Genomic DNA, 21,560 nt, shown 5'->3' with positions numbered 1-21,560 from the left:
CGGTCATGTCACTGTAGCTTGATAGCTCCCGTTGTAATGGCTACTACTCTGCTACGAGTGTGCAAGGCTGTGAATTGTAATGGGCGCGCAAGCCCTGTGAGGCTGTGAGTGACTGTTCAGTGGGAAAATCCAAAAGAGGTTGACCAGATCCGACTCCGAGAGGCGGGTACCAACCGCATCCCTAGAGTCTAGAGATCGAGTGTCCCGTAGCCACTCCATGGTCACACTCTCGACGAGACCTCACTACCTCAGCTCAGAGGAAGGATAGACGGCGAGATGGCAAGCGGGGAAGAAGGCAAGGGGGAGACGGTGCTGGTCACCGGCGCCAGCGGCTTCATCGGCTCGACCCTCGTCCGCGGCCTCCTCGGTCGCGGCTACAACGTCCGCGCCGGCGTCCTCAACCCCGGTCAGTAGCACTAGCACCGCACCGCACTCTCCGGCTTTGCTCTCTAGACCACCATGATGCCGGGAGAAAAGCTGCCCCCTTGCCTGCGACGCGGAGCTCATCGAGCCCGCGGTGGTGTGCAGATGACAGGGCGGAGACGGACCACCTCCTCGCGCTCGCCGCCGGCGCCGGCGCCGGCCGCCTCAGCTTCTTCCGCTGCGACCTCCTGGACGGCGCCGCGCTGCTCGACGCCACGCGGGGGTGCTCGGGCGTCTTCCACCTCGCGTCACCCTGCACCGTCGACCCCGTCAAGGATCCCCAGGTAGGGGCGGATCCAGGGCCCGGGCTGCCCGGGCTGCAGCTCGAGGCGAGTCCACGTAGCCCCTTTAACATAACTATGATTTTAATCGGACAAAAGAAGGCTTAGAAAGGAAGATCAGACTATTTTAAATGTGAATCAGCAGCTCGTTCTGGATCCGCCCCTGCCCCAGGTATGTACCTGCCGCGCCGTAGTGACAGTAAGGCAGTAACCAGTTGCCCCGTCGCCGCGTGCCCGTCCGGCCGCACACCCATGCCGACCCTGCTCCGCTCGCTGTTGCAGAATCAGCTGATGGTGCTCGCGGTGGAAGGGACGCGGAACGTGGTGCGCGCGGCCAAGGACGCCGGCGGAGTGCGGCGGGTGGTGGTGACCTCGTCCATCTCGGCCATCGTGCCCAGCCCCGGGTGGCCCGCCGACGAGGTCCTCGACGAGCGTTGCTGGACCGACATCGACTACTGCGAGAAGAACGGGGTGAGCCTCGCCTACCTGCCAACTCCAGCTGCTCCTGCTTGGGTTTTTCCTTCCCAGTGAACTCACCTGAACTCTGTACTTTGGGAAAACATAATAGAATCGCATCCTATTCCTAGCGTACATCATGCATGGAAACCGCAGTAAACGTCAACAATGAAAATGGTCTGCAGAATATCCATGATGCAATGCAATGCAACCTCTGCAGAGCTTCAGTTCCATCAGCAATCTGTTGGCTGTTACTCCTATCGCAGGTCCCATTTGCTTTTTGTGTGTAGGTTTGGTACCCTGCTTCGAAGGCACTGGCAGAGAAGGCAGCGTGGAAGTTTGCAGAGGAGAACGGGCTAGATGTGGTTGTGGTTAACCCAGGGACTGTGCTGGGTCCCATGATTCCACCAGCCATCAACGCTAGCATGGCCATGTTTTGTCGCCTCCTTCAAAGTAAGCATATTGCACACAGTTCACACTACTACACAAACTTTATTGGAGGCGGGCATTTTCGGTTTTCCACAGCGGGCAAAGCCGTCCGCTGCGGCCTAGAGGCCATGGTAAATCGTGGCTTAACCGCGGCGGGTGGTCTTGCCCGCCGCGGTTAATCGATTTACCGCGGCGGGCGGTGTAACGTGCCCGCCGCGGTAAATATACTTTTACCACGGCGGGCACGTTAGGATGCCCGCTGCGGTTAATCATTTTAAAAAAAACAAAAAAAAACCAGGAGCCCGCCGGTGAGCCCGTTCTCGAGCCCACCGGCGACGGATCCGGGCTTCCCACGGCCGCCACCACCTCGCCAGTCGCTCGCAGGGGACCACGCCGACGCCTCCTCGCGGATCCCGCCGCGCCGTGGTGGAGGGAGGCCGCCGCGCCGACGCGTCCTCGCCCGCCGTGGTGGAGGTCCCAGCGTCGTGGCCGTGGTGGAGATCCACCGCCGGATCCGGTCGCTCCACCGCCAGATCCACGGAGGAGGAGGGTGCAGCCGCCAGATCCGTGGGGGAGGAGGTCGCCGCCGCCAGATCCGTGGAGGAAGAGGTCGGCGTCGTCGGATCTGGAGAGAGGAAGAGGGAGGAGTGAGGGAGATGGAGAGAGGAAGAGGGAGATGGAGAGGAAGAGGGAGATGAACTCACTGGATTTGAAACCCTAGCCCCGCGCCGTCGTCGTTCATGGAGGATCCGTGGGGGAGGAGGAGGGCGCAGCCGTCGCCGTCGTCCCGCGCGCGCCGCTGTAGGGGGCGGCGCTATGGAGGAGAGCTGCGCCGCGCGCCGCTGCCTGCATCGAGGGAGAGTAGAGGGAGGCAGAGGGAGAGTGGGGGAGGCGGAGAGCTGAGAGAGAGAGAGTGGGGGAGGCGGGGAGCTGAGAGAGAGAGTGGGGGAGGCGGCGACGATGGTGCGAGGGCCTCGGTTTATATTGGAGATGGCTATTGGGCCTGCACATTTTCCGCGGCGGGCATCTTAAGACGTCCGCCACGGTAAATCAATTTACCGTGGCGGACGTCTTAAGATGTCCGCCGCGAAAAATAGGGTATTTTTCGTGGTGGACATCTTAAGACGTCCGCCACGGTAAATCGATTTACCGTGGCGGGCAAAAAAGCCCGCCGTGGTAAATAAAAAATGCCCGCCTAGGTAAACCGTGGCATTTACCGTGACGGGTAAAAATAGGTGCCCGCCTCGGTGGCCTCCGGGGGGGTGTTGCGCAAAATCATTTGTGTAGCAGTGTCAGTAACCTATTTCTTAAGGTTGGAAAATTTCAATTTTGTTATTCGTCCATTTAAAAATTAGTGAACTGTCAACTTACCATGCCTTGTTCGTTCCGATAAGCCTCTTCAAGTTTTTTTTTAGTAACCTATTTCTTAAGGTTGGAAAATTTCAATTTTGTTATTCGTCCAATTAAAAAATAGTGGAACTGTCAACTTACCATGCCTTTTTGGTTCCGATAAGCCTCTTCAAGTTAATATACTGAACATTTGATCATGACAAGGAGTGTAGCTACGGTCATTGTTACCTTAGCTCTGAACCTTTCTCTTTTTTTTCTACTTGATATTCTACATGGAAATGTCCCTTCCAGATTCAGTTCAAGTATCAGCAGTTTCAGTTGATAAATAAATGACCATGCATTGGCATTGTGGTAACAAATACAATACCTACATGTATGTAATGTTAAGAACACTGTTCTTTCATGCTCATTATAAGTTTCTGCCCGTGCAGGCTGCACAGAGGGGTATGCCAATTTCTTCATAGGGCCAGTGCACGTCGAAGATGTTGCCAAGGCGCATATCATGGTGTTCGAGAACCCATCGGCGTCAGGGAGGCACATGTGTGTCCAGTCCATCTGTCACTGGAGCGACTTCGCCGCCAAAGTCGCCGAGCTCTACCCCAACTACAAAGTGCCCAAGTACGCGAAACCACGCATTGCTTTCAGTTTTCACCAAGAAAATCGACTGAAATTTAGGTGTCGATGGTGATAAGTCTCTCACCTTGTGCTGTTGCTTTACCTGCAGGTTCTCTAAGGACACCCAGCCTGGGCTGGTGAGAGAGGAGGTGGGATCCAAGAAGCTCATTGCGCTGGGGCTTCAGGTCACCCCCATGGAGAAGATCATCAGGGACGCCGTGGAGAGCCTCAAGAACCGAGGCCACATCTCCAGAAGTCCTGATGGCTGCCTGGGTAGTGCTTGTGATGTGAGGCCGTCGTGGACCTTGTCAAGTTGCTAGCGTGGCTTGTAACTATAGTAATAATGATGTCACCCGTGTTAGTTTGATCTCAGCCAATTAACCCAACGGCCAATCGGACCTCTTGTCCGCGTCCTGATCGGGGACGCTTAACCGACCACTGGTCGGCGGGCTCCTATCACACAACGCTATATAAAGAGAAAGGTGGGAGCCAGGGCACGAGTGACGAGGTTCGACACCACCACTGGACCCTACTGAAGAACCCTAGAAGCCCCTCCGTTTGTGGGCGCGCTGCAAGTGACGGGAAGCGCCATCGGCCACGCCCTGTCCTCTGGACTCTACCGGGCTACACTCCGTTCTTCCTCCTCTACCTCCTCTACCAACCCCGAAGGTATGGGCCTCTGTCTCTCTGTCTCCCTCTCCCGATTAATGTTCAAGATCGTTTTGAATCAACTAGTACCAGATTCACCCTCTAATCTACACCTAGATGATCCTAAGCACCTAACAATGGTATCAGAACCGTCGATCTAGTGTGTAGATCGTGTCAGGGGTAGCAGTGTAGAAGTAGATGAGATAGATCCGGTTTGGATAGAAAGAAAAGGGAAGCAGAGGGTTCATCGAACCCTAAACCCTAATCGGGTGAAGAAAATGAGTAAGAAGGGGGTCTCGGTTTCGAATAAGGACCCTAACTGATGTAGACTAGGCCCGATCTTCCGAAAGGTATGATAGCGTCAGCCGATCTTCCGAAAGGTATGAAAGCGTCGATTGGTGGAGACTCGACATTCACGATCTAGGCTTCAAACCAAGACTGATTCGGACCCCCGCAACCGTTATACCACTGCTCCGTTGGTTATCAACCATGTGAACGCGATTGACCTCACCGAGAAGGCTTTCCTGCAAGCGAATCGAGAACACAAGCAAGAACGGGATGAACGCAATCTGAAATTGCAAATAAATATGAGGCTTATGATAATGAGAAGGAGTTCAAGTCTTTATTCGAAAGGACTAATCGCCACAGGCGAACAAGATCAAGAACTGGGGCCCTGGTTCACAGCAAGCAGCCTTGGCGGCACAGTTGCAGCAAGACGATGTCTGTTTCACAACGAAATCAAGAACTAAACAAAACCCAAACCCTAAGGAGAGCGACGACTGCTATTTATAGAGTCTTGGGCGTCACCCCCTGGACGCGCCCCCTAATGGGCCCAAACACGATACACGGTCCAACGGATCAAAAGACGGTGTCGTAACACCCTGGCAGATTCTGGACGCTGACTTGTTTCGACGATTTCTGTTGATTCCGAAGGTCTTTTGACGTGAGACCACTTGGATTGGCTTCCTTATCAAATTAGCTTTCCAACCATATGTGGATCGTCGAAAACAGAGTCCGGATGCGTCCTGGGTGACCAGTTTAAGGCAGACTGGTCCTGGAGGCCGAGACAGACTCGAACTTGAGTTGCTTTGGGCCTCGACCTCGGGAATTCGAACCGAATTAGCCTCGGACCTCCTTCTTGACTTGGGCACCCTTGCTGGCCTCCTACCCCTCCATACCATGCACCAAACATGGTTATATGCATGGGTGTCATGTCCTCATCACTAACCCTAACCCCAAATCGGACAAGATCCGAGAAGAATAGAAGAAGACACAAAAGAGAAAAAGAAGGGGAAAGGGGAAGAGCTAGGAAGGCGGCTTACCTCGCTAGTCCTCCACTCATCAGAGCACTTCGGGATAGACTCCACGCTGGTGAGCTCGGGGTAGTCTCAGTTTTCGTTAATTAGAAAGAGGGGATTACGATCTCGAATCAAAACCGAAAGAAAATCGAATCGGGTTAATCCTAACCCTAACAAAACACTAACCCTAACTCATGATGAGGAAGGGGAAGAGAGTGAACGGACAAGGGAAAGTACCTCCTACCTGGGGTCCACCCGCTCCGTCTCCACCACCGGTCGTCGCATGGACGCCGCGTGGGAAGTCAACCCCAGCCGCCGGGGCGAGAGAAGTGCCGCCGCACGGTCTTCGCCTCGGGTTTGGGCCAAAGGGCACCACCGTGGTGCCACTCGATGGTGCCGCGTGCGCCGGCGAGGGGTACCACGGTAGAGCCGCCATCCCCTGCGTCACGTCTGCCTTGAGCTCGGCTGTGCTCTATCGCTCATGGGGCTAAGAGAGAGAGGGGAGAGGTGAAGTGAGCTAGGATTTGGGAGCCGGCGCCGCGTCGTGGTTTTTTGTTCACCCGAGATCAGTGTGTAGCCGTCGATCTCAGATGGATGGCGTAGATCAACCAGGCTAGATTGAGCCCAGGCGGGAGCGTGCAGCGGGCGACATTGCCGGCCCAGGCCCAGGTTGCGGCCTGGGAGGCACCGCGGGCGCGCGCGGAGGTAGTTGGGCCGGGCCGGTTTGCCGTTTGGGCTAAAGTACAGTATTGAGTTTGAGTCCATTTTTCTTTTTCTTTGTCCAGTAAATATTTATTTCCTGGAAAATGATTAATGGCTCAAAGAAAATTAGCAAAGAGAATTTTTCTGTGGGTAAAATTCAGCAATTATGTTTAAGTTTTCGCTGCAAAGTTTAATGTTTATTATCTTCTAATTAAATTCGAACCAACGGGAGAATTTAATTCGAAGAGCAGCTATATTTAATAAACTATGATTATGTTTATCCTCTAATTAAATTAGAACCAACGGGAAAATTTAAATTAGAGGAGTAGTCCGTTTTTGTTTAAGTAAGATTATGGTATTGTCATTTTCTGACCAACGTTGATGATGACAATATTATAATGAATTTAAGTTTGAAGTTTAAATCTCTGATAAATTTTACACCAACGTGGACAATTTTTCAGAGAGTAGTTAAGGACCAAGAAATGCTCCTGAACTAAAAGAATGTATTTCATTATCAACTTTTCGCTGTAATGATGTTGATTATCTTCCAATTAAATTCGAACCAACGGGAGAATTTAATTTTGAAGAGTAGTTATAAGGATTTCAGGTTAATTTATGAGTTTTATGCATTAATTATATTTTCTGCCCAACGATGATGTAGAATTGATGTAGAAGCATATTGTATGTTTTATTTTTTAACCGACGAGATCACTCGGCTGCATGCCAACGGGCTGCAATGCTAGGGTATGTGAATAAAAAGGCTTGAGTCAAGCCAGTTTAGGACATTTTTTTTAGTTTACTAATTTTCTGATTAAATTGAAACCAACGGAAAAGATTTAATTGGAAAATAAAGTGTAAGTGAATGTTTTAGTCGTCATGACCAAGTTTTCGTATAGATGTATCCCGCATGGGGAGAAATTTTGGCATAGTACTTATGCTAGTCAATCCTGCATGGCGGGAGAGGTTTTGTGATGATTCACATGTTTTGTATCCCGCATAGCGAGAGAAGTTTGAGTAGCTCTTATGCTGTCCTAGTATTTACCGTGGCACAATAGAAATGCATCGTCATGGTCAATACTAACCAAAGAATAAGAAAAGATGCACGCGTGACTTGCAAAAGTACCGCTAATGAAAGACCTCGTTGAGTTCTTGAAGTGTAATAAGGAAAGTGTACTCCTAAACGGATCAAGAAATAACTTTGTTTACATGACATAATCATGTGAATGAAGTAAGTTATAAGTGTCTCCTCGTTCATAGGTTTTCTGAATAAGTTCTTGAAATTATGGCAGTAAAGATCATGCCATATTTCGAGGGGGAGAATATTAAGATCAATTAAGAAAAATACTCTTCATTAAGAGTGAGATAAAGATCAATTCAATTAAGATGAATGCAACCGTTGAAGGAGTACAACGGTTACAACAATGATACCCCTAAGCAGAGAAATAGCTAAATTCATGAACCTTTTAAAGTTTCGACAGAAAGATAGCGTAGTCAGCCTCAAAGATGTTAAGGTGGTGCTTAAAGCGCCATATGAGGTTTTAACAGATTAAATCCAAAATAAGATATTTGAAGATACACCATTTTAGAAAAGATGGGAAGATCTGGGGGGGCATGGTATGTAGAGTTATGTAGAGACCTAAGACTTGAAGAGAAGAGGGACTGCGTGCACACTCCAGTGACTTGGGAGCAACAAGTTTCTCAATACCTGTTGATCTTGTATGACTAATACAACACCTGTTGTTAGCTCTTCGAAGAAGATGAATAATATAAACAAGGATCTTGTTATACATGAGCCTGTAGAATCAATTGCCTCTTGGAAATGAAGAACAACAACAGCTCCATATGAAAGTACCAGTAGCTGAGGCCCCAGAAGGTCTCAAAGAATTAGTAAACCGGTTTTCTAATGACTATGAAGTCTAAGTTAGTAAAGAAATTCAAATGAAGGGTGATCCCACCTCATTTGAAGAAGCCATGAGAAGCGTTCACTCGTTTAAATGGCAAGAAGCTATGGAAGTTGAAATGAATTCAACAAATACCAATGATGTTTGGGGCTTAGAAGTAATTTCTAATGGAGCCAAAACAGTAGACTGTTGATGGGTCTACAAGACAAAATGTGACTTCAAAGGGAATGTAGAAAGATATAAAGCTCAACTTGTAGCAAAAGGCTTTACGCAAAGAGGATGAATATATTACGCTGAGAGTTTTCTCTCTAGACTCATGCAAGGATTCTTTAGAATCAAAATGGTGTTATCGGCACATTACGATTTAGAGTTATATCAGATGGATGTAAAGACGGCTATTCTCAACGGGGATTTGTATAAAAGCGTTTACATGGCACAACCCAAAGGTTTTATCGTGGAAGAAAAAAGAACGTATGGGATGCCGCCTGTAGAAATCCATTTATGGGTTAAAACAAGTCACAAGAAACAATGAGAAAGTTTGAGTTTTAAAGAAAATAAGAAGGACAATAGCATTTATACAAGGATCAAAAATGGAAATTCATTTTCCACATCATGTGAATAGATGACATTCTACTCATTAGTAGTGATGTTAATCTGTCATTGGAGAAGAAGTTTTGTCCTCAAGTTTCAATGTGAATGATTTTGGTGAAGCGTTATTGATTCTAGGAATCGAAATTCATCGAGATAGAAGAAAATAGGGTATTAGGAATATCGCAAAGGCATACTACTTAAAAAAGATTATAAAGAAGTAAAGTATACATGCGAGTAAACCTACGCATGCTCCTATAGTTAAGGGTAATAGATTTGGGAACTTTAAGTGTTCCAGGAACCGATATGAGATCGGTCAAATAAATATGGTTCCATATGCTTCAGCTGTTGGAAGCTTGATGTGTGTACAATTACAAGTAAAAACTTACCCTGACGTAGTTTATGTATCTGGGATATTTTTGGCAGAAGTCCAGTTCAGATATAGATCACTGGAATAGAGTTGAGAATGTCTTACAATTTTGCAAAGTATTATAGGCCTCATGCTGAGTAAGAAAGAATAAGTACACTCAAATAGTTGAGGGTATAAATGTTAAGTCATGGCGAGATGTGTAGTGAAATCTACAGTAGTTGCTACCACTCGTAGTTGCAGTATTATTATAGAAAAACTCCAAAGAAACAGTTGTGGTGTCATCAGTGATGCATACCATAGTATAGCTTGACACGAGACTTAAGGAACAGGCAAAAGGAGGTTAAGGAAATTAGTACCCGGATTTAACAATGGTAGACAACAACAATAACCATTTAAAGTAAATTAACTTTTAAGACAACAAGTCAAGTGTGCTGCTAGATACATCGACACTAAGTTATATGTTGTAAAGGAGAAAATCCATAATCATTTTGAAAGCATTGAGCACATAAGTACCGAGTAAATACTTGCGGATCCGCTTACCAAAGGCTAACCACCCAGTGCGTTCAGAGAACACACAGTCGACATGGGTTTATGGGAAAGCCTATGATTTCTAGATACTAATGGTCTAGTTGAGTATCTGTTTCAAAACAGGAGGCGCACTGTAGCTGTTAAATCTAATGGCAACTGACCGTGATGATGAGGCACGCTTTTATGCACTGATCTCTGATGGAACGGGAACCAGATAAAGTAAGTAAGTTAAGTTTTAAGTCATAAGATGAGATCAAGGGGAGAATGTTAGTTTGATCTCAACTAATTGGCCCAACGGCCAATCGGATCCCTTGACCGTGTCCTGATCGGGGACGCTTAACCGACCACTGGTCGGCGAGCCCCTGTCACACAGCGCTATATAAAGATAAATGTGAGGGCCAGCCGGCCAGAGCACGGGTGACGAGGTTCGACGCCATCACTGGACCCTACTGAAGAACCCTAGAGGCCCCTCCGATCACGGACACGCTGCAAGTGACGGAAAGCGCCACCGATCGCGCCCCGTTCTCTGGACTCTACCGGGCTGCACTCCGTTCTTCCTCCTCTACCTGTTCTGCCAACCTTGAAAGTATGGGCCTCTCTCTCTCTCTCTCCCTCTCCGGATTAATGTTCAAGATCATTTTAAATCAACTGGTATCGGATTCACCCTCTAATATACACCTAGATAATCTTAAGCACCTAACAACCAGATGATGATGATGATAATAAGAAAGCCGTGGAATCTGAAAAAGAAAACCGAGCTAACTCGTTTTTTCAGTTCTTAATCATGAAGTTTCAGGTACCGAATTGGATTGGATCCTTGCCGAAGATGAAGCCCAGAGACACACTGAACGTTCTGATAGACATAGACATATCGACGTGAACTGTACCTGGCCACTCCATCTGCTCCTCCGTTTCCTTGGCCTGCAGTCTGCAGAAAGCTCAGTATAATGCCGTCGTCTGCAGTTGCACAATGCGTGCTACGGTGCGCAATCACTGTGACTGTTGTGGATAATCCAAAAGAGGTGTCCGAAGCTGGTGCTAAACACGCATCCACAAAAAATCCCAGTGTCAGATAGCCACTCAGGCAGTCAGGCACTCGCACAGTCGCAGCACACTCGGAGTGACTCGAGACCCAGCCCAGCCAGCTAGTCAGCTCAGGGAAAGGACGCGAGAGATGGCGGGGGAGACGGTGCTGGTCACCGGCGCCAGCGGCTTCATCGGCTCCACCCTCGTCCGCCTCCTCCTCGGCCGCGGCTACAACGTCCACGCCGGCGTCCTCAACCCCGGTTAGTACCAGTTGCTCACGCGACACGTACACAGACGCTGATGATGTTCCTTATAGTTACTATTTGGGCGGCGCAGATGACACGGCGGAGACGGAGCACCTGCTCGCCCTGGCCGCCGGCGCCGGCGAGGGCCGCCTCCGCATCTTCCGCGGCGACCTCCTCGACGGCGCCGCGCTGATGGACGCCGCGCGGGGCTGCTCGGGCGTCTTCCACCTCGCCTCGCCCTGCATCGTGGACGCCGTCAGCGACCCCCAGGCGTGTGCCCCGTCGCTGTCGACTCCTCTTCGGCTCGCTCTACCCCAGACTGACCTGCTGTTCCGTTTATGCATGGTTGGTTGCAGAAGCAACTGATAGTGCCGGCGGTGGAAGGGACGCTGAACGTGCTGCGCGCCGCCAAGGAGGCCGGGAGCGTGCGGCGGGTGGTGGTCACCTCGTCCAGCTCGGCCATCATGCCCAGCCCCGGGTGGCCCGCCGGCGAGATCCGCGACGAGCGCTGCTGGACCGACATCGACTACTGCGAGAAAAACGGGGTGAGCCTGAGCCTACTGCAGTACTGCCTACCTATTGCAGCGTCTCCAGGTACCATGGCGCCATGAATGATGGCACGATCAGCCTGGGAAACTCGGTGAACACAGAAACTGGAGAAGGTTTGCAGGATTTCCAGGACGCGTGCAAGATGCAACCTCTGCAAAACTTCGGTTTCATCAGTAGCTTCGCACGCTGCGATCTCAGGTTCTCTTTGCTTGTGTTTGTGCATAGGTTTGGTACCCTGTTTCCAAGACGCTGGCAGAGAAGGCCGCGTGGAAGTTTGCAGAGGAAAACGGGCTGGATGTGGTTGTGATTAATCCAATGTCTGTCCTGGGCCCGATAATCCCACCAACCATCAATTCTAGCATGTCCGTGCTTCTACGCCTCCTTCAAGGTAAAGCTTTATTTAGGCCATACTAGTTTGGAATTCTGAATTCTAATTTCCGTTCCAAATATGAAATTTGAGTTGAAATATTTGATCATGGCTACTTTAGTGGTTTCAGTTTAAATCAATATATATGGTTTCCAAATGATTCATGCACTTGCAAAACCAAACAATTGTTTCTTTTTTTTTTGGGCCACTTCATGCAAGTTGAGGATATTCTTCTTGTTTGCTCATTATGCCGTTCATTGGATGAAGAGAACACTGAAGCACATCCAAATATGAAATATGAGCTGTTGTAGTTTTTTATAATGTCTACATTACCGGTTCAATTTGAATCAATATATGGTTCCCAAACACTGCATGCACTTCCAAAAACCAACCAATCCTCTTGTTTGCCAATTGATATGTTAGCTTGAATCCCCATGCAGTATGCAGAAACATTGCTATTCTTGCTTGCTAGCTCATTATGCCGTGCCATTACAATGAGACGAAGAAAACAGTGAAGCACATCATTTTGGCCATGCAGGTTGCACAGAGGAGTACAAGGACATCTGGATGGGGGCAGTCCATGTGGAAGACGTTGCCTTGGCCCATCTCCTGGTGTTCGAGAACCCATCAGCCTCCGGGAGGCACATCTGCGCCGAGTCCATCAATCACTTGAGCGACTTCGCGGCCAAACTTGCCGAGCTCTACCCCAGCTACAAAGTGCCCAAGTAAGCCACATTTTCAAAACCTCCTTATTTTTCGCGATGAAAACTGCATGAAAACCTCTGGGACTGCTTGCCTCTCCTCTTTTGGAATTGCAACTTGTGGTGTTGCTTTGTGGCAGGTTCCCCAGGGATACCCAGCCTGGGCTGGTGAGAGCGGAAGCGGAGGTGGCGTCGAAGAAGCTCGTCGCGCTAGGGCTGCAGTTCAGGCCCCTGGAGAAGATCATCAGGGATGCCGTGGAGAGCCTCAAGAGCAGAGGCTACATTTCGTAGCCGTCGGCTATTGTAATGTCCTCCTAGACCTTGCTAAGTTGCGTATGGTTTCGATAGATGTCACTAGAAAATAAGGCACTGTTTACAATGTGAAACTAAGTTTCAATCAAGCTCAGACACTGGGAAATCTCGAAGATGCCAATCAAATTTCGATCCTGAGTAGCAAATTTTGGAAAGTGAAATTGCGAACATGAATAAAATTTTCAAGGAGTTACACATGCGAAGGTTGGTTACTAAAAAAACTCAAATAGACTAATTGTAACTACGAGTTTATGTTCGAGATCTGAACCTGAACCTGAATCTGAATAGGCCATGCTAACAGAGCTCTTTCTCCTCTCAGAGAAGTGATTTTATGGTTGTAACTTGTTGGTGAAATAAGAGGACCTAGTTGTTTCAGGCTTTCAGCTCGTAGACTTACAGTTTATTTCAATACATAATCATCATCCTTCAGGTTTTACGGAAGTACCTCATGTATCTAGCCTCAAATTGTGAATCTGAATCCAAATCGGGATCTGAATCTGAATAGTAAAGTTCCTTCCCTGAATCTTTTGGTTTCAGCAGTGGCATTTCGGCTACTTCGTTCCTGTTCTCTGGCAGCTTCTGCATGATGCGGACCAAGAACTCCATGAAGCACACGGTGTGGAGCGTTGCCTTGTGCCCTTTCCTCCTTTCTCGCTCATTGAGCGGCAACAGGGCAGCCATATCCGCGGTCCGGCCTCAACCGGCTATCATTCTCTAAGTATATGTGGAGGGATGGTCTTATCCTAGTAGGAAATCTTTTTTTCAAATGAAATCTACAAGTTTCTCATGATATTAGGCGAGTTCCCATCAAATTAGAATTGAATTGGACTCGTGGGAAAACCGGTTTAGCCGAATTCTGAAACTGGCTTAACCGGTTTGTGCCTGTGCAGGGTGAAAACTTCTTGAGGCCGTAATTCCTCGTCCGAACTCTAAATTGGATGGTCTATTTATGTGGTTTCCGATCATCTCAACTAGAGGAATGCAATGATGAAGTCCACTCTTCAATTTGGATGAGTTTTCAAAACCAGCTTAGCCGATTTCTGCTAGATCTGTTCCCCAAAACTAAAATTTTATTTTATTCGAAATCCAAATTAGATGATCCACGTATCTTTTTCAATCGCCTCAACAAGAGGAACCTAATGGTAAAGTCTGTTATGCATTTTGACTAAGGTCTTGTTTAGTTTGCAAATTTTTTGGCGAAATGGTACTATAATACTTTCGTTGTTATTTGGCAATTAGTGTTCAATCATAGTCTAATTAGGCTTAAAAGATTCGTCTCGTGAATTTCGTCTAAACTGTGGAATTAGTTTTATTTTTTATTTATATTTAATGCTTCATGCATGCGTCCAAAGATTCGATGTGACGGGGAATTTTGAAAAATTTTGCAAAATGAAGTGGAACTAAACGGTATCTAAGTGCCAAAAGCAACTTAGCCAATCTGGAAACCAGCTAAACCTATTTCTGTTGGAAATTCTAGATCTAGCACTTTTGACAATTTTGGTTATCAATCAACACCCACGTGTTGTAGTCAACTAAGAATACAACTCCACAAAATCGAGGATATCAAAGCAACGAATCCGGTCCCGGCTCCTAGCGTATATATTTCAACAATCCTTGCATCCAAGGGGAGGAAATAAAAATAAAGAAAGAAAAGCAATAACGATGATAGGTATAATTACGAGCAAAAATATAGAACTCCATCACCATTTTCGACCCGGCAGTGAAAAGTCAAGCCCCAATCTTGTCAAGGCTCTCGGACACGGCCTTCATCCGTGGTCGGCACTCCGGGTCTGCCTCAACGCACCCTAGCGCGACGTGGAACGCCGCGACAACCTCCTTCCGTGCGGCGGCGTCCCTCAGGAAGGTGGCATCAGCCAACTCCGATAGCGGCCGCACGTCCTCGAACCCCTGCCGCACCCACCTCACGAGCTCCGAAGCTTGTTGCTCTAGCTCCCGCTGCCCATTGTGACCCGACAGGGATGGCACCGACGAGGACGAGGACGATACGGACGGTGAGGCATGCTCTGGCGACTTCCCCGTGAGCAACTCCAGTAGCAGGATGCCGAACGAGTACACGTCGGACTTCTGGCTCGGCGGTTGTGAGCCCCCCAGCGCGCGTGCCTCAGGGGCGCGATATGCGCTGGACCTGTCCATTAGAGCGGCGGGCCTAGCATACGGTAGCGCGCCGCCCATGATGCCGCCGGACCCTGCCACGGAGTAAACGTCGGTGCAGCCGGCGATGGTGAGGAGGCGAGTGAGGCCGAAGTCGGCGACAAGCGCGTTGTAGTTGGCATCCAGCAGGATGTTGGAGGGCCTGACCTCGCCATGGACAAACCGGCGTGGGCTGCACTCGTGAAGGTGCGCAAGCCCACGCGCCGAACCCTTGGCGATCCGCAGTCGTAGGGTCCATGATAGGGTTGGCTGTCCGGACCGGCCTGCACGAAAACATATGTCACAGTGGTTACTTGATTGCAACTCTCAGTTTTTTTTTCTAAAAAAAAGGAGATGTTAGCGTACTCTTTCCCTTCAAAATTATACGATGTTTTGACTTTTTAATACGTATCGTTTGCTATGTATTTAGATACATTATCTCTAGGTACTAAAAAAACAATATATCTAGAAAAACCAAAATATCTAATAATTTGAAACAAAGAGAGTATATGGGAAAATGTAGACCATGCTCATATAAAAAAATTATTGGCTGTTACTTCCGGATTATAGATATGTCTTTTTACTAGCCCAACAAACATGGCTTAAAACTTAATTTTTTTTATAGAAATCGTGCATCATTGTTAGAGACTAACATCTATTTATATGTAAAACAATGCTATAAGAATTTGTGAACCGAGTCGTATTTAACACGATCCATACGTCCCACATGGATCATATGTTCGAAAACTTAGGCCGGAATCATTGTTTCGGCAACTCGGCGCTAGAGTTGCAAGACGATTGTTGCCTGGCCATGGTCTTACAATTTTCTACTCAATCCATTCCAAATTATAAGACGTTTGACTTTTTTGACATCAAATTTGATCACTCGTCTTATTCAAAATTTTGTGTAAAATATCACTTCTTTTGTCATGGCTTGGTTTATTAATAAAAGTTCTTCAAGAATGACTTAAATTTGACTATATTTACACAAATTTTTTGAATAAGACGAGTGGTCAAACTTGAGGTCAAAAAAAATCAAACGTCTTATAATTTGGGATAGAGGGAGTACCTAATTATGAGGTCTAAGAGCAAGTATAATAAAATGGCATAGATATGATGAAATGTAAGTTACTTCATTAGAAACTTATTTGGATGAAACCCTCCTAGGCAGGGGCGGAGACAGAGGGTGCCTATGCCCCCTATGAATGTGAAATCTCCACTTAATTTTTTTTAAAATTCAAATAAATTTTAAAAAATTAACACTGCTGCGCCCCCGCTCCTAACATTAAAAAAACAACTTTCTAGTTCCGCCCCTGCTCCTGGCAGTTGATCTTGGTTCCAAGCATCCAAAATCGAACGCCTAGGAGACACCGTCCAATCAGCCACTTTTGTGCTGAGTTTGAAGCAGACAGAAAAAAAACCCGGCTGCATACTTGTAGCTAGCTGACGCACAGATTGTAATTTGTGAGAGAGCAAGATGAGTTAGATATCGATGGTCTAGCAATATGGATAGACTATTAGAGCGTGTTTAGTTGCCTAAACTTTGGAATTTGGGCTACTGTAGCACTTTCGTTTTTATTTGGCAAATAGTGTTCAATCGTGGACTAATTAGGCTCAAAACGTTCGTCTCGTAATTTTCAACCAAACTGTGTAATTAATTTTTTTTTCGTCTACATTTAATGTTCCATACACGTACCGCAAGATTTGATGTGATGGGTACTGTAGCACTTTTTTGAAAGTTGAGGTGGGAACTAAACACGCGCTTAATTAGTTGCAGGTGATATGATAACAATATAACTTGTTGCTGGCTTGGCTGTATTATTAATCATGTTCCATGCTCCTAAGTACTCGATCCAGCTGCAATTTGGCTGCCTGCCTGCCTCTGTTCCTGGACGCATATGGCCCTCGTCTTGCTGAATCTTGGCCGAAACTAACTGAAAGCACTATTCTGGTTAAATTATTGTGGAAGAAAAATACCGTTTCGGCTGAAAAAAAAACAAGCCGAACAAATTGAATATAGGGTAAATCCAACGGGCCATACTTTTGTTCAGGCATTATTATTTGTTGTTCTGTACTTCTGCTCAACTCTGAACTCGCAGCGTCTGTTACCCTCGTCGACCGACCGAAAAGCGGTAAAGCCGCGGTAAAGCTGCACGGACAACCGCGGAGCGCATGCACGCTCCCGAACGGTCGGTTTGGAAGCTTTCGCTCCATCACCCTCGTCGCGGTTGGCCGGTTTTCTATACCCGTAGTAGTAGTACCACTGTACGAGCTGTGTGAATCCAGGCCATACCATGGTACGATTACTGTCTCTCTCTCACTCGATCACCCTCGTCGCTGATGGCCGGTTTCTGTGGCCGAAAGGTGGATCTTCCGGTTCGTTTTTTATTTGGCTGTCACGAGTGACGTCCCAAGGAATTTGGCAACTCAACTACGTGATAAAATTTTAAAATGATACTTGTTTGATATCATAAATGTTATTATTTATTATTCTATTATATAAAAATTGGTTAAACTTAAAATGTTTTGACTCTAAAAAAAAGTTAGAATGACTTTAATTTGCGACGTGGGGAGTACATAATATATACTTGTTGTACTTATATTAGCATGTGGTCCGTTAGATTTGTTGTATGGTAACTCAAATAGTTGTAATAGGACTAAGTAGAGGTGTGCTACTATGACTTCTAGTTTATTAGGACTTGAGTCTAGAATCCTACTAGAAATAGGACTTCTATTTGCGTGTATGAAGGCTTTGAAGGGGACTATATAACAAGGGGTAGAGGCCATAGGTATCAATCACGCCAACACAGGGGTCTCATCCAAGGCTTGTAAGAGCAATTAGGAGCGTTCAAGAGGATTAGGTTAGAAGTTCCATTGCAATGCATTCTTCTATATAGGCCAAAAGAATCATAAAGTCCTAGAGGGTTAAATAGGGTTGTGAGAGTGGTAATCACTTGTACTTATTTGGAGTTGTGTTTATAATTTGCTCATCTATTGTCGTGGTTGCTTCAACGTCGTCAAGAATTTTCTACGTGATTCGACTACATCGTTCTTGATACGATATAAGCTTATGTGCCCTCAATATCCTTTTAGAGATCAGATGATTGCTACACGTAACTAGAGATATCAAATTCTAACAAGATTTCGAAGCCCCAAGCGGCCACACTACCCCACGGGCCTAGGGACGTTCCTTGGTTGTCATCAATGCTATATTTTGTCGCATGTCCTGATGTCCAGCTTACCACCCTTCTCGATTTTTTCTGCCATGTTTCCAATAATGGATGCTATATATAGAGCCCGGGCCATGTGCCTCGCTCTTCTCTTGCGTCTGCTCCTCGAACGTGTTCCAGCGATCTGCTCTAATGTCTAGAGGTGGGGTACTGGGCTACACTGAATAATTAAGAGGCCCCACGAGTAGATTAGTCTGAACCAGAAATTGAAGGCGTGTACACTTTGATAGCGTTTGGTTTAGACTGGGAGACATATATTGATGGGCGGAGCCATCCTGGAGGGAATATTCTATCATTATACGGGACGAGTTCGTAACAAAAAAACGAAGGGACCAAGTGGGACGAGCGAGGACGAGTCGAGTAAAGCGCGTGAGGAAGCCAGGGGCTCGCCGGCCTCGGACACGGCGGTCGCGGAAGCGCACCAGCCTCGGCTCCACGTGAGAACGAGCGCTCCGGCTTCGGACGTGGCAAGGCCGCCTCGGCGGCCTCATATGCAGCGTCCTCACCAGCCTCAGATGCGCGCTGGCCGCGGGAGCGACGGTCACCGCTCGTTGGCCTTGGGCATGGCGGCCTCGGGCTCGCCGACCTCGGGACAGACTCTACAGAAACATGGGCCTAAGTCATCCATCCAGTTCTCTCTCCGGTTTACCTAAAAATTCCTAGGTGACAATTGTAGGACCAATGCGTCGGTAATAACGCGTTTCTTCCGTGCCCAATGCGTCGACTACCACTGCACTTTCTACCTGCGGCTTTGGGCCACTCTGATACAGTAGCTTCCAGTGACTTGGGGTCCTACAGCTACAGGACATGATCACTTCCACGGTTCCACCCCGTCCTTGGCCACGGATCGATGGTAACGAAGAAGCCACAATCCAACGACCTCGCTTGGGTTTGATTACGTGCACGAGCTACAGACGTTCTACTAGATAGAGTCCACATCCGGACTGGTACGCCCAGCCGTGTCCTGGACATCATGTGAGCCCGAGGATATGAAATGCCCAGAGAAGCTAGTAACCGCGAAGGAATTGGCAGAGGATGGGTAGGCACTCACCGCGCAACGCCGTCGCGAGGTTGCCGTTGTTGATGAAGTCGGTGACCACGAGCTTCTCGTCGGCGGACCAGTAGTAGGCGCGCAGCCTGACGACGTTGGGGTGGCGCACGCGCCCGATGGCGCCTGCCTCCGCGGCGAACTCCCGATACCGCTCGGGCGCCGCGGCGCCACCGCCGAGCCGGCGCACGGCCACGGGCGTCGTGCCATTGTCCACAACCACCTTGTACACGATCCCCTTACCGCCCCTGCCCAGCACGTACGCCGACGACCTCAGCAGCTCGTCCAGCTCCATCCTGAACCCCTTGTCGATCGCCACCAGTTCGCCGGCCTCCCCGGTTCCTCCTCCAGTTCCTCCGCCACCGTTGCACTTTCCGTCGTGCTCGGAGAACTCCGAGGACGAGTCGCCGCACGCGTCGGCGCGAATGCAGCACGGGCAAGGGAACAGGCCGCGCCCTTCCTCGTCGTACTCGTCGTCGTCGCCTTTGTCTTTGTCACAGACCTTCCAGTACACGTAGACCGCGATGACACCGACCAACGCGACGGCCACCGCGTCGGCCACCGAGATGAGCACGATGAGGCTGGTCTTGATCGGCTGCCGTGCACCGCCCGCGCCGCCGTTGGAAGCGGCGGCAGAGGACAACGGAGGCGGTGGGGACGAAGACGACGACGACGGAGGAGCGGCGCGGCAGGGGACCTGCAGCGGGAAGCCGCAGAGCCCCGGGTTGTTGAGGAACGCGGTGGGGCCCTGGCTGGCGAGGGAGCCGGACTGCGGGATCTCGCCTGAGAGGTTGTTGAAGCGGAGGTCGAGCGTGACGGTGGCCGGGAGGCGACCGAGCTCGAGGGGCACCCCGCCGGAGAGGTGGTTGTGGGAGAGGTTAAGCGTGCCGGCGAGCGCGGAGAGCTTGCCGAGGTCTTTCGGTATCACGCCGGTGAGGTTGTTGGACGATAGGTCCAGCATCTGCAGGCCCACCATCTCCTGCCAGACAGAGACAGCCGCCGGTATGTTGCCGGATAACTCATTCTCGGCGAGAAGCAGCCGCTCCAGCTGCTTGCAGCGCCCAAGCTCCGGCGGCAGCGCGCCCGTCAAGGCGTTCCGCGACAGGTCGAGGTTCTGCAGCTTTGGTATCCCGCACAGCGCGGCCGGGAACGGCCCCGTGAGTCGGTTATCGTAGAGGAAGAGGGAGCGCAGGTCGGTGGCGTTGGCGAGCGCGGCGGGGACGGTTCCCGTCAGGCGGTTCCCGTGGAGGTTGAGCCGGCGTAGGAACGCGAGCGACCCAAGCTCGGAGGGGATGTAGCCGGATAGGTTCTTGCCGGCGATGGCCACCCCGACAACGCGCAGTCCGTCGCTGGACGAGGTGTTGACGCAGGTGACGCCCAGCCAGCGGCACGGGTCCGCGTCGGCGTCGGACCACGACGAAAGAGCCGAGGACGGATCGTCGGTCACCGCCGACTTGAAGGCCAGCAACGAAAGCCCGTCCGCCGACAGTGCCGCCGCCACCGCCGGCGCCGTGAGCAGGAGGAGTAGGATCCCGAGCGAGTGTAGCACACTCATTTAATTGCGTTGGATATGGATATGCTTGGTCTCGGCAATTGGTTCCCTGCTCTGCCCGAGCTGTGCCAGGTAACTGAAGTGGGAATAATCGTGTCACTATGGATATGCAGGCAGAGTGACAGAGTGTGAGGCAGGGGAAGAAGCATATTTAAGCCGTAATGCTACGACTCTGACTTCCGACGCTTCGGGACACGCGTCAGATAACTATTGAATACGGTGGCCACGCGTCCTCCTTCACCTGTCTCTCGTGGTCTTATTCGTTCGCACTGCAGTTTATTTCATAACCCGTCCACACATTCGTTGTCGCTGCTCCTCTTCTTTCTCTCTCCTCCCTCCATGGATCCAGGAGCGCCACGCACTCCCGACTGCGCTTCGCAGCGCCACGAGCCGGCGGCCGCACTCCTCTTCGCCTTCCGCCCGTCCTTCACACACCTTGCTCCCTCCCTGGCCGGCGGCGGCAACGTCCTCTCCCACTCCGGTGTCCTCCTCCTCCACCCCAGCGGTGCCCATCCCCGACACCGGCGTCCTCCCCCACCACGGTGGCTCCTTCTCCCACACCAACGTCTCTTTCCCCATCCCCAGCGTCCTTCTTCCCCACCACAGCTCCCTCCTCCCCACCCCGACGTCGGCGTCCTCCCCCACAGGGAGCTCCTGACGCCCTCAGATCTGGCGGCCATGGCGCTCCCCGTGCAGGGCTCTCTCTCCCTATATCTTGCAATTGTATCTTTCAGTTGTTTCAGACGCTTTAGAGATATGTTGCAGTTGAATCGTAAGGACGTTGCACAAG

General features: G+C 49.5%; 3 protein-coding genes across 4 annotated transcripts; 2 read left to right on the top strand and 1 right to left on the bottom strand.

Moving 5' to 3' along the window:
- The first annotated feature begins 272 nt into the window (after window positions 1–272).
- Window positions 273–3,940, top strand: LOC136515693 (cinnamoyl-CoA reductase CAD2-like). 2 transcript variants are annotated; one of them, XM_066509216.1, is made up of 7 exons: window positions 273–406; window positions 529–707; window positions 850–876; window positions 987–1,175; window positions 1,451–1,613; window positions 3,371–3,557; window positions 3,664–3,940. In XM_066509216.1, exons 1-7 carry the CDS (start codon window positions 277–279, stop codon window positions 3,872–3,874), a joined length of 1,086 nt encoding a protein of 361 aa, XP_066365313.1. In that variant the 5' UTR covers window positions 273–276; the 3' UTR covers window positions 3,875–3,940. The 2 variants fall into 2 exon arrangements, with proteins under 2 accessions (XP_066365313.1, XP_066365320.1); XM_066509223.1 differs by lacking the exon at window positions 850–876.
- Window positions 3,941–10,335: 6,395 nt separating this feature from the next.
- LOC136515707 (phenylacetaldehyde reductase-like) lies at window positions 10,336–12,986 on the top strand. Its single transcript, XM_066509229.1, has 6 exons — window positions 10,336–10,875; window positions 10,952–11,130; window positions 11,217–11,405; window positions 11,635–11,797; window positions 12,315–12,501; window positions 12,618–12,986. The coding sequence occupies exons 1-6, from the start codon at window positions 10,764–10,766 to the stop codon at window positions 12,766–12,768; spliced, it is 981 nt and encodes a 326-aa protein (XP_066365326.1). The 5' UTR covers window positions 10,336–10,763; the 3' UTR covers window positions 12,769–12,986.
- A 1,289-nt stretch (window positions 12,987–14,275) lies between these two features.
- On the bottom strand, window positions 14,276–20,899 carry LOC136515675 (receptor protein kinase-like protein ZAR1). Its single transcript, XM_066509203.1, has 2 exons — window positions 19,222–20,899; window positions 14,276–15,224 (listed from the first exon to the last, which is right to left on the bottom strand). The coding sequence occupies exons 1-2, from the start codon at window positions 20,771–20,773 to the stop codon at window positions 14,518–14,520; spliced, it is 2,259 nt and encodes a 752-aa protein (XP_066365300.1). The 5' UTR covers window positions 20,774–20,899; the 3' UTR covers window positions 14,276–14,517.
- Window positions 20,900–21,560: the final 661 nt, after the last annotated feature.

The sequence above is a fragment of the Miscanthus floridulus genome, chromosome 2 (genome assembly GCF_019320115.1).
Source record: "Miscanthus floridulus cultivar M001 chromosome 2, ASM1932011v1, whole genome shotgun sequence".
NCBI classification, from domain to species: domain Eukaryota; kingdom Viridiplantae; phylum Streptophyta; class Magnoliopsida; order Poales; family Poaceae; genus Miscanthus; species Miscanthus floridulus.
This window is presented reverse-complemented; position numbering and strand designations above follow the sequence as displayed.

What these genes read in the sequence shown, in the direction of transcription:
- LOC136515693 (XM_066509216.1), top strand. Translation starts at nt 277, where the DNA reads ATGGCAAGCGGGGAAGAAGGCAAGGGGGAGACGGTGCTGGTCACCGGC. An exon ending in ACCCCGTCAAGGATCCCCAG is followed by an intron (nt 708 to 849) that starts GTAGGGGCGGAT and finishes GTGAATCAGCAG; the next exon opens with CTCGTTCTGGATCCGCCCCT. An exon ending in ACTACTGCGAGAAGAACGGG is followed by an intron (nt 1,176 to 1,450) that starts GTGAGCCTCGCC and finishes TTTTGTGTGTAG; the next exon opens with GTTTGGTACCCTGCTTCGAA.
- LOC136515707 (XM_066509229.1), top strand. Translation starts at nt 10,764, where the DNA reads ATGGCGGGGGAGACGGTGCTGGTCACCGGCGCCAGCGGCTTCATCGGC. An exon ending in CGCCGGCGTCCTCAACCCCG is followed by an intron (nt 10,876 to 10,951) that starts GTTAGTACCAGT and finishes TGGGCGGCGCAG; the next exon opens with ATGACACGGCGGAGACGGAG. An exon ending in ACTACTGCGAGAAAAACGGG is followed by an intron (nt 11,406 to 11,634) that starts GTGAGCCTGAGC and finishes GTTTGTGCATAG; the next exon opens with GTTTGGTACCCTGTTTCCAA.
- LOC136515675 (XM_066509203.1), bottom strand. Translation starts at nt 20,773, where the DNA reads ATGAGTGTGCTACACTCGCTCGGGATCCTACTCCTCCTGCTCACGGCG. An exon ending in CCTCGCGACGGCGTTGCGCG is followed by an intron (nt 15,225 to 19,221) that starts GTGAGTGCCTAC and finishes GTTTTCGTGCAG; the next exon opens with GCCGGTCCGGACAGCCAACC.